The following is an 11,752-nucleotide window of genomic DNA, read 5'->3' as shown; positions in this document are numbered from 1 at the left end:
AAAAAAAAAATTAGGTAAAAAATTTATCCCAAAAAAAAAAAAAAAAAAAAAAAAAAAATCGATTACCCAGGTAAAAAGTTGTATCTCGAAAAAATCAATTAGGAAAAAAGTTATATCTCAAAATAAAAAATCAATTCCGTAAAAAGTTTTATCTAAGGAAAAAAAAAATCAATCTGGTAAAAGTTGTCTCTCACTTACCCCGGTATCCGCAATGAATTCTCCCACCGATATCGTAGCTCCTGCACAAACTCAAACCACACGTGAGCGAAAGACTTTGCCCCGCCCATCGAGTATAGAGCGTGCGAACTGCAGATTGCAAGTCTCCAGACTAGACCGTCCGGGGGACATGATTTGAGTCCGCTCAACCCCTCCTGGGGAAATGGATAAGAGAATAGAGGAACAATAGATAAGAAAATGGTGAAAAATACTTTCCTGATTCTAAGCGCTCTTTGGATAAGTATTTTTCGTTTGCCGTTTCTCTTGTCTTTGGCGGAGAAAGTTTTTTTTTTTTTCAAAATAAGGGAAGTGGGTTCAATTGGAAAGGAAGTCAGTTTTTCTTGTTGGCACTACTTACCTGAGTAACATCATCTTGCTTGATAATTTGACAACCTATGCTTTCCGAATACTCGTTCCTCTGAAACGAAATAAAAATAACAATAATAAATTCAGCTTATTCGAAAAATGGAAAGTCGATTTCTGTTTGGGTCTGACCAAAAGCTTGTTTTTATTTCTAGTCGCCAGCCTAGTTACTTTGGTAACGCGACTGTCTTGTAAGCGCTAGGCCGCGGGTTCGATTCCTACCCAAGGCAGATTTTATCCTGAACGAATAATGGGTCGAAAATTCGAGAGCGAGAAAATTGAGAAATCACATTGATTGAATAATGTTCGCTCTCGGAATGGCCGACTTTCTCCTATCCTGTCTTCCTTCTTCGTCGATTTCGGGACGATAAGACCTTATCAGTTACAGTTCCCTCTATCAAACCTCTTGCATTTATAATGAAACTCCTTGTTTCACCGTAACTTTTGATCAGTTTGCCCGCTTTAAATAAAATTTAGCAGACATGTTTACTTGATTACATTGTTTACCATACAGAGGATTTGTAAATGCAATTTCTTTGTGTTATGTCACAACTTTGGTGCTCACTGCAGCATTGTAGGATTTTTCCCAATACATATCTCAATAATCCTAACAACCAATGTTTACCTACCATGCTGGCACCGGTCGCTATGCGCATTTACATGTCATAGCTACTCATTTTCCTCACGAGGCTGAGTGGGCCCCGCAACAGCCAGTCACGGGATCAATCATTTGCATGATACAAATTTCTTGACCCCGCCGGGAATCGAACCCGGGTCTCCCGCGTGCAAGGCGAGTGCAGTGACCACTACGCCATGGGAGCTGACTTCGAGTTTAAAATCTGATTACAGCCCAACCCACAAGCTACCGCGACATCCACTTACCTCATCATGGAGTGACTTCTCATGAAGTGACGGCGACTCAGCATTTCTCAAACTCCCTGTTGCAGAATACGAAGTTGATTCGGGACTCCCTATAAATACAAGTGAGTCCGGAGTCAAACCGAAACAGGGGGCCGAGTCGGAGTATCCGGGGGGCCCAGGGGTGCGCCCTGGGGAGTCAATAGTGCAAAATTTACACCAGAATAATATTATAATCTTTACTGCTTGGTTTAATGGGTTGTTTTTCAATAAGGGAGCTTTTCAGGTGGTATGTTGTCATCAGTGGCCACCCGGAAAGGCGGAAGTTGGCTAGGTGGAAGAGCACACTGAGAGTCCTACCTTAAAACCTTCAAAAATTCAACACCCAGTCGTGGCACAAGCTCTGATTTTACGGATGGGTATACCATTTATACGAATTTTGTATTATGTTGTAAAAATAATAAATGGAAACTTGATAAATAACACTCACCTCGCCAGTAGCATCCTCAAGTGTTTCCTCGGATGCAGTTGCTCCAGGTTGCCAAGTTTCTCCAGGAGTCGCGGGAACGTCACCCCAATGATCCAAATCACGACTACCGCCTCGTTCTTGTGCCAGACGGTTTGAGGTCGGTTTGGGTCTTGAGAGCGGGAGACGACTTCGATGATCGTGTAAGCGGAGATGCCCAGGAGAAATAATAAATGGAAACTTGATAAATAACACTCACCTCGCCAGTAGCATCCTCAAGTGTTTCCTCGGATGCAGTTGCTCCAGGTTGCCAAGTTTCTCCAGGAGTCGCGGGAACGTCACCCCAATGATCCAAATGACGACTACCGCCTCGTTCTTGTGCCAGACGGTTTGAGGTCGGTTTGGGTCTTGAGAGCGGGAGACGACTTCGATGATCGTGTAAGCGGAGATGCCCAGGAGGAACACAACGAGGATGTTGACGATGATTCGGATGCAGATGATTTTCCAACTGAGGAAGAGAGAGAGGGAGAGAGAGTGAGAGAGAGAGGGGGAGAGGGAGGAAGCAACAGATTGAAGTATGTTGTGAAAAACAGAGGAGACATTCTTATTTTTGACCGTAAAGTAGGTCTGTACATGGAAGTTTTGGCAAAAAATGATATTGTAGTTGAGGAATCTCAAGATTACTCGAGTTTTTGTCCTCAGTCAAGAGGTGCTCTATTAAACTGTTGGTATTATGGAACAACTTGTTCTAAGCCGACAGTCTAAATCTAAATAAAGCACTACTTATACTTATACTTATACTTATACTTAAAATACTTATACTTATACTTACACCTATACTTATACTCAGTCGTACAATATTCTTTTTTGTAATAATTGTGTCTAAAACTTTTCTTTTTGAAAGTATGTACCTGATTTTCCAAAACAGAGACTCTTCATTGGGAGTTACTTTCACCGAACTTGGTGTCCAAACGTACCTCAAGTGATCTCTCTGTTTCTCAGCCTCCTCCACCAGCGCCTCCTTGAATCCCAGTATGATGGAAGAGGTGCGGTTCTGTGCAGTCTCCGCATTACCAATCATGTAGTCCCATCCACTGAACAGTTTCCATGTGAAGACACACTCGTCGTCCTTGTCCGCCAATTTGGACATCTTGGAGTTGGCGGCCATTCTGAAAGGTGAGAAAGAACAATGGAAAGGGGGCAGTGGGGTCACCGAACAAAGCGAATTCTCTTTCCAAACGTAACGATTTTACGTTCGTTTGTTTGTTATTGTTCGTTTTAATAGATGAGTGTTCCACCGCCGTTTTTATTGCGTATCAATGAAACAACACATGTGGTCTGCGTCGTAGCATGCCTCTCGTAGTAGGTGTCTGTTTTCTGTTTCAAAAGTGTATTATTCTCCAGAAGCAACCAATTTTTCTAACACAGTCCTTATTTGTTGCGCGAAAAAATCAACTACACCTTCGTGTCCATGAGGGAGGTTTTATTTCTTACTTACGGACAAGGAAAGTAAGTTACTTGTTTGCACAGCCTAGGGACTGCGGGCGGAACGAAGGGTGTGAAGACACACTCGTCGTCCTTGTCCGCCAATTTGGACATCTTGGAGTTGGCGGCCATTCTGAAAGGTGAGAAAGAACAATGGAAAGAGGGCAATGGGGTCACCGAACAAAGCGAATTCTCTTTTCAAACGTAAACGATTTTACGTTCGTTTGTTGTTGTTCGTTTTAATAGATGAGTGTTCCACCGCAGTTTTTATTTCGTATCGATGAAACAACTGCTAAATTAGACACATGTGGTCTGTGTCGTAGCATGCCTCTCGTAGTAGGTGTCTGTTTTCTGTTTGAATGTATTATTCTCCAGAAGTAACCAATTTTTCTAACACAGTCCTTATTTGTTGCGCGAAAAAATCAACTACACCTTCTGTGTCCATGAGGGAGGTTTTATTTCTTACTTACGGACAAGGAAAGCAAGTTACTTGTTTGCACAGTCTAGGGACTGCGGGCGGAACAAGGGGGGACCAGTTGGGTGAGCAATTTTCCCACTACTACTCATAACCGAATTGGAGTTGAGAACTCCTTCCATACCGTTTCAAAATGGCCACGAAGCTGTAGATATACAGAAGGAGAGTCACAATGAAGAACGCCAGAGGTGTTTTATAGCGAGAGTTGTCCTGGTTGTTGTAGTAGCCATAGAAGATGGGAGAGTACTTCAGAATACCCTCAAACTCAAACAGGGTGTAGAGTTTACGAGATTCTTTCTCTTCCTCGGGAAGCGGTTTCTTCATTTCCCGACAGTCGGTGGGGTTGCTGAGCAGCTGGAATGGATTTAGTGGGTGATTAATTGAGGGTGTGGTAGGTGGTACCACCAGAAGGAGTATCGATGGACTATTACTCGTACTATTACTAATGGAGGGTTAAGCAAATTTCATGCAGCGAAGACTTAAACAAATTTGATGACATGATGAATCATTGCACCCTCCCTATACATGTTTGGCGTCAAGTGGAAAATTATTATTCATTCGTTTGATAGAGATTTAAAGTCAATGTACCTGTAACTGCTAAGGTAGGTATTTGGTAATTGTGATTTCTTTTTTTCTAAACTAACTCATTGAACGTTAAGAAGTCCAATTTTGGTTTTTGAGATCTACTTATTGTACCTTTGGTAACTTCCGTACACAGAAAGCCCACTCTGAGGCTTAGGTGTAGGAGCAACTAGCCCCAAAAGTTGGGACCATTTGCCCCTACACCTAAGGCTCACCTAAGCTTTGGTGACTTCAGAAGGGCCTCCTTTCTTCGTGAGTTCTACAGTTCCCTAATCTACTGGTACAAGATGGGACGAAGAGACTCACCTCAGGAATAGTTACAAACAGGATGAGACCCAACGCCAGGATGAAGTTGACGAAGAACAGCCACCTCAGGAAAGTAAAGTAGGATGCCACGGCAGATCCGAAATGAGATTCGATCTCTTTGATGCGAAGTTCCCACGGGATGAGTAGGTTCATAACGTTGGCCAGTTCTCTCTTGGAATGCTGCCATTCCTGGAATTGAGAGAATCGGGGAGATGGACTTGATTGAAAAGGGGCCTTCTGATACTGACGGAAAGAGACGGTCTAGTGGCATCTTAAATCAAAGTGCAAGCGTTCTTGAGGTAGTATCTACCCTAACAACATCAATGGTAGGCCAACAATCATCCATCCAAAAATGTTGTTAGGGTATGATATTCATCAAATTATCCGATCTGATATAATAAAAGAAGATTTGGTGTGGTAATGCCGTTTACTGAAATGTTCAATACCTATGGGAATTTTTGTCATAGGATTTTGGGTTTGATTGAATCAATGGAGGTTAAGTACTCTTTTTCTGCGCAAGTTTAACAGTTCACTGAAAACAATGGAGCAACTAGCCCCAAAAGTTGGGACCATTTGCCCCTACACCTAAGGCTCACCTAAGCTTTGGTGACTTCAGAAGGGCCTCCTTTCTTCGTGAGTTCTACAGTTCCCTAATCTACTGGTACAAGATGGGACGAAGAGACTCACCTCAGGAATAGTTACAAACAGGATGAGACCCAACGCCAGGATGAAGTTGACGAAGAACAGCCACCTCAGGAAAGTAAAGTAGGATGCCACGGCAGATCCGAAATGAGATTCGATCTCTTTGATGCGAAGTTCCCACGGGATGAGTAGGTTCATAACGTTGGCCAGTTCTCTCTTGGAATGCTGCCATTCCTGGAATTGAGAGAATCGGGGAGATGGACTTTATTGAAAAGGGGCCTTCTGATACTGTCGGAAAGAGACTGTCTAATGACATCTTAAATCAGAGTGCAAGCCTTCTTGAGGTAGTATCTACCATTCTACCCTAACAACATCAATGGTTAGATAATTGTCGGCCTTACGATATAAAGTACGATACCTATATCGTAAGGCCAACAATTATCCATCCAAAAATGTTGTTAGGGTATGATATTCATCAAATTATCCGATCTTAATCCGATCTGATATAATAAAAGAAGATTTGATGTGGTGATGCCGGCTACATTTACAGAAATGTTCAATACCTATGGGAATTTTTGTCATAGGATTTTGGGTTTGATTGAATCCATGGAGGTTAAGTAATCTTTTTCTGCGCAAGTTTAACAGTTCACTGAAAAAAAAAAAAATTATCGCCTTACCTTGACGAGTAGTATGTTGAACCTCGCCAGGAAATCCTTGGTGGATCTGCTCTGTGCCAGTCTCTCCTGCAACTCTCCCTCATGTCGCTTGATATAGGACTTGGCCTGTTGAACCAGTTTGAGCTTTCTGCGCATGCTCCATGGTTGCTGTTTGACGTTACTGAGCACCTCCTTGTGGAGACGAATGTTCTCCACCACTTGCTCGTCTGTGCCTCCTCCACCTCCAGCTTCTATCTCCTCCATAGAAACACCCGTACTGCGGAGGAGAGATTTTTTTATATATATTATTATTATTATTTTAATCAAAGGTTAGGTTAGGTAGTAGATATACGAGTCTACTTTTAACAACAGAGGTTTCATCGTCCCGAAATCGAAGAGAGAAGAACGACAGGACAGGAGAAAGCCAGCCGTTCCGAGGACAAAGGGTGCAATAGCCCTATACACTAAACTCCGCACACAGGAATTTCGTTCGAAAAGTCCAACATTTCAATGTACGAGTAATGTACAAACATTTCAATGTAATGTACAAACATTTCAATGTAATGTACAAGGACAAACCTTATCTGTGGAACGTAAAGTTCGCCCCGGACGAAAATCAAATCCACGACCAAATCAAAGCACTTGCTTACAAGGCAGACCGAACCTCTTCGCCAACTATAGGCTGGAAGTATTTTCAAGCAGAGGTTGTGTGTTTTTGGTTGAGAAATCTTGAACGAATTTACACCCAACCCAAGTAAGGTAGAAACTCGTGTGGATAAAGCTGTTTCCACACATAGTCAACCGCGTCGATGAAACGCCCAATGAAACCGTACACTGCCTTGACAGCATAGATTCACCTCTTCACCCCGTCGACCGACGGGGTCGACAATGTGTGGACACAGCTTCAAGCCAAAAGCTACTTGCCCAGGAGGAACACAACGAGGATGTTGACGATGATTCGGATGCAGATGATTTTCCAACTGAGGAAGAGAGAGAGGGAGAGAGAGTGTGAGAGAGAGAGAGAGAGGGAGGAAGCAACAGATTGAAGTATGTTGTGAAAAACAGAGGAGACATTCTTATTTTTGACCGTAAAGTAGGTAGGTCTGTACATGGAAGTTTTGGCAAAAAATGATATTGTAGTTGAGGAATCTTAAGATTACTCAAGTTTTTGTCCTCAGTCAAGAGGTGCTCTATTAAACTGTTTGTATAATGGAACAACTTGTTCTAAGCCGACAGTCTAAATCTAAATAAAGCACTACTTATACTTATACTTATACTGATACTTATACTCAGTCGTACAATATTCTTTTTTGTCAGGGGAGAATGAAGACCGGGATCTCCTTTTGGAGGAAGCTCTGCGGAGTATAATAGCACTCACGGAAGCAGAATAGTCATCTTCTGGAAGTTGAGGAAGCAAGAGTAAAACAAAATCAACTTTTGTAAGAGGTTTGGTAGAAGGAAATGTAACCGCTAAAGTCTTATCGTTCCGACAGCGAAGAGAGAAGGAAGACGGGATAAGAGAAAGTGAGCCTTTCTGGGAACGAATCTTATCTGATTAGGACAAAGTTCGCCCCGGAATCGAACCCGCGACCTAGCGCTTACAAAGCAGAACCACTACCTCCAAGCTAGCTGAGATGGTAATTTTATTTTCAATTGTGATTTGCGAGGTCTGTTCTTTCCTTTTATAGATAAAAAAAAGCTCAGCCATCTGTCCTCAAATGTAAATCGTTAGACCAGCCACTCACTATCAGGTAGATGTAGATCTGACCTACGTGATCAGGTCCGCCTGTCAGGCCTACATGATTGTTAGTGGCTGGCCTTTATAATAAAGACTAAAATAAAATAGGTACTTACCAGATTCATTGCCATCTTCAGAGAATCGAACCTTGTCCATCTTGCATCTATCCACCGGACCAAACCTCACCGAGAGACTCCGAGTGTTCTTGCATTTCTGGAACAGAAATTCCAGACTGAATTCACACTATAAAGGTGTAAAGTGTAGACTTCTGGTGTCAAGAAAAAGTACTGTAAACCTCAGGATTTAAGCCAATAAGGTCTTCCTGACCTATCAAACTGTAAAACTTACTCCGAAAATAAGCCGGTCTTAGGGAACCTCTTTTAGGTTCCGTAAGGCCGGATCAAGCCCAAATCTAATGACCAAATTTCACTTCTTAAAAACCTTCGATTCCCAGTTATGCTGTGAAAAGTAAAAATTCTACCCACCTACCTGATCTACACTCGTTTGCTACCAAAAGCAATAGAGGACGAAAGAATGCGAAAAACAGTGGAAGCGGAGGAATCTCGCTCAGAAAAATGAAAAAATCACAAAAAGTTCCAACTTTATGGGCGGCACATTATCTAAACTAGTAAATCTGAATGTGGTGCACACAAACATTATAACACAAACACCTAGCATGAAAACATACCCCAGAACACCTTGTGGTGAGATAACAAACTGCTAGTTGGCATGCACGACTTTTATGATAAAGGCTGAGCGGCAAGCACACAACTCTTTGGAAAAACTAGTGAAACATTACTCATAGAAAATACCTACTGAATAGTGAACAAGCAGGGCCCGTCCCTCCGGGAATTTTTTAGCCCGTAGTTTATTCGATAGAGAAAATCAGTACCTGTAGTGGTCAAGGCGCTCGCCTGGTAAACAGGAGGGCGTGGGTTCAATCCCAGCCGAGGTATGGAATTTTACCCTCAATATAATTTGAAAATTTGACCACAATAATAGTAGTAGCCTACTGCTGGAGTAAAGGGACTTTTCAGTCCTATGTGAGCAGTATAATTAAGCACTATTATTATTATTATTATTATCGTTGTTTTCTATTCTCAGCTCGATTATATTTTTGCTGGTGTTCAAGTTCCATTGGAGAAGGGTTGCCGTGGCTGTTGGCAGATCCCGTTGGTGATGAGGTGAAGGTTTTTGGTTGGCCGTGGGAGATGGATTTGTCGGGTGCTCGCTACGATTTGGGTTGTCAAAGGTGGAAGTTGGATCCCGATATTTCGAACTTGGCTCCTGGTAACTGGAAGCTGGATCATCAGAAGTTGCGTCCTGATAGTTAGAAGTTGGGTTGCGATAGTTGGAATTCGGGTCTCGGCAATTATTGGATGTTGCGTTCCGATAATTCGAATTTGATTCGTGATTAATGCAATTTGACTCCTGATATTTGAAATTTGGATCCCGATTATTTGAATCCGCTTCCTGATAATTGAAATTTGGTTCCTGATAGTTGGTAGTTGGATTGTCTAGAGATGGTGGAGGTCTGTGTTGAGAGGACAATGAATCTTGGGCGTTAGTGGAGGTGGCATTGGAGTCAGTAGTGGAGAAGGAATCTGGAGGTGACTCCATGAGAGAAGGGTTTGGGCCTTCCTAGACCCTGGATGGGGAAAGAATCATTAGCATTCGGACGACATCGATAGTTAGGGACCTGTAATAAATGACAAAAGGTGTTTCTCTATCAAGGCCGATTTTCGAGGAAAAATTGGGTTCGTTCCGTTTCATTTTAAGGTATGTAGGTACCTACCTACATCAAATTGATTAAAAAAAAAAAAGATAACAAACTAACCAAAGAAAAATGTATGTGTATGTACAACTCTACAGCGATGAATCCAGGTTACCTGTAGTGGAGTTGGGGAGAATGAACACTACCTGACCATCCGGTAGACGAGATGGGATTAACTGAAACAGGAAGATCACCCTGTAAGTTGTTGTTGTTGTTGTAGCGGCTTTAGCTTTAGCCGAATGGCGATGGGAGAATAAAGAAAAGATATCTTTTTATCTTTTCTTTATTCTCCGGATTAATGGTCTCTAGCTCTAGCACTGTTTAATTGACTTGTCCTGAACTGCAGTCAACCATTGTGAGGACTTGTGCTTGTTCTTTTAAAGCAGCGTGATAGTGGTGTGGCAGTCCTGAACGAAATCACCTACAATATTATGGGAAAACTTTGAAGCTTTGAACTACATCTTTCTGACTCCCCATGACTTCACGTGACGTGATGGTAGTGTTTCTACCTTTACTTTACCTGTAGCACTGACATGGCGCTTTCCACAGCACTACTACTCTGATTACTATTGTCCTGAACTGCAGTCAACCATTGTGAGGACTTGTGCTTGTTCTTTTAAAGCAGCGTGATAGTGGTGTGGCAGTCCTGAACGAAATTACCTACAATATTATGGGAAAACTTTGAAGCTTTGGACTACATCTTTCTGACTCCCCATGACTTCACGTGACGTGATGGTAGTGTTTCTACCCTTACTTTACCTGTAGCACTGACATGGCGCTTTCCACAGCACTACTACTCTGATTACTGTTACTATCACTGATATCACTCGCTGTCTTCTCACCCCCTCCTCCCACCGACGCCATCTTATGCACAGTGGTCTTTAGCCTGCTCTACAGTTTATCTCCATTGTGCCTCGGTCTTCAGCTTGAGTTAAAAGAAATTTCCAATTTCATTTTTCTTTTCCTTCTAACCAACCTCTAACTTCCATTGTGTTTCTCTTTCAGATCAAATGCAATCTCAAACATCCGCCGGGGAACGAAATCTATCGCAAGGACTCGATATCGTTCTTCGAAATCGACGGCCGTAAGAACAAGAACTACGCGCAGAACCTCTGTCTCCTAGCTAAGCTGTTCTTAGACCACAAGACGTTGCATTACGATACGGACCCGTTCCTATTCTATATTATGACTGAACAGGACTCTAGAGGGTTTCACATTGTAGGGTGAGACTTACTTTATTTACTTTAAAAAAAAATTGACCCGATTACATTACTTTCCTTTCTATAGGATAAGGAAAGTAAAAATGAGTGAGAAATAAACGTCAAATCAGAGAAACTGTAAAAGTAAAATTAAGGAGCGCGGTAGCTCTCCGCCCCACCAAGTCAAGAAGTTTTTTTTTTTTTTAAGAGGTTTGACAGAGGGAGCTGTGACTGCTATGGTCTTATCGTCCCGAAATCGAAGAGAGAAGGAAGACAGGATAGGAGAAAGCCAGCCGTTCCGTGAACGAACATTATCCCATCAGGATAAAATCTGCCCCGGGCGGGAATCGAATCCGCGGCCTAGCGCTTACAAGGCAGACGAACTACCAACTAAGCTAACTAGGCTGGCTTTGGGTAAGCTTGTGGATAGTTTCGGAACTAGTTAAAATCCTAGGTAGCTAAAAGGTAGGGAATGAAAGTTGAAATAATCTTGGTAGTTGAAAGGCTACCTCTAAATAAATAAATAATAATAATAAAAAAAAGCTAAAAACGCGCACAATTTGAGTGATACTAAGTTAAACAGACTTACCTGATAAATCGTTTATCCCAGGAATTTCAGCAATTTCGGGAATGTCCTAGCTTCAGGATTTCAGTTGTCAGAATGAAGCGATGTTTGGGACCGGCCAAGAGAGAAGGAAGACAGGATAGGAGAAAGCCAGCCGTTCCGAGAACGAACATTATCCCATCAGGATAAAATCCGCCCCGGGCGGAGATCGAACCCGCGGCCTAGCGCTTGCAAGGCAGACGCACTACCAACTAAGCTAACACTGTAACTGCTATGGTCTTATCGTCCCGAAATCGAAGAGAGAAGGAAGACAGGATAGGAGACAGCCAGCCGTTCCGAAAACGAACATTATCCCATCAGGATAAAATCCGCCCCGGGCGGGAATCGAACCCGCGGCCTAGCGCTTCCAAGGCAGACGCACTACCAA

General features: G+C 42.6%; 1 protein-coding gene and 1 long non-coding RNA gene across 2 annotated transcripts in view; both read right to left on the bottom strand.

The window, feature by feature from the left end:
* Positions 1-6,313, bottom strand: part of LOC103509618 (transmembrane channel-like protein 1) — a 28,323-nt gene extending 22,010 nt beyond the window's left edge. Inside the window, 6 exon segments of the mRNA XM_026823908.1 lie at positions 1,928-2,127; positions 2,159-2,411; positions 2,881-3,072; positions 3,988-4,217; positions 5,427-5,627; positions 6,071-6,313. Of these exon segments, the coding sequence (XP_026679709.1) occupies positions 1,928-2,127; positions 2,159-2,411; positions 2,881-3,072; positions 3,988-4,217; positions 5,427-5,627; positions 6,071-6,313 (1,319 nt within the window).
* A 1,045-nt stretch (positions 6,314-7,358) lies between these two features.
* LOC113467631 lies at positions 7,359-8,373 on the bottom strand. Its single transcript, XR_003391637.1, has 3 exons — positions 8,277-8,373; positions 7,904-8,000; positions 7,359-7,447 (listed from the first exon to the last, which is right to left on the bottom strand). It is a non-coding gene; the product is annotated as an uncharacterized LOC113467631 (long non-coding RNA).
* Between the last annotated feature and the right edge of the window lie 3,379 nt (positions 8,374-11,752).

The sequence above is a fragment of the Diaphorina citri genome, unplaced genomic scaffold (assembly GCF_000475195.1).
Source record: "Diaphorina citri unplaced genomic scaffold, Diaci psyllid genome assembly version 1.1 scaffold514, whole genome shotgun sequence".
In the NCBI taxonomy this organism is placed as follows: Eukaryota; Metazoa; Arthropoda; class Insecta; order Hemiptera; family Psyllidae; genus Diaphorina; species Diaphorina citri.
The sequence above is the reverse complement of the archived record's forward strand: the minus strand, read 5'-3'. Positions and strand labels throughout refer to the sequence as shown.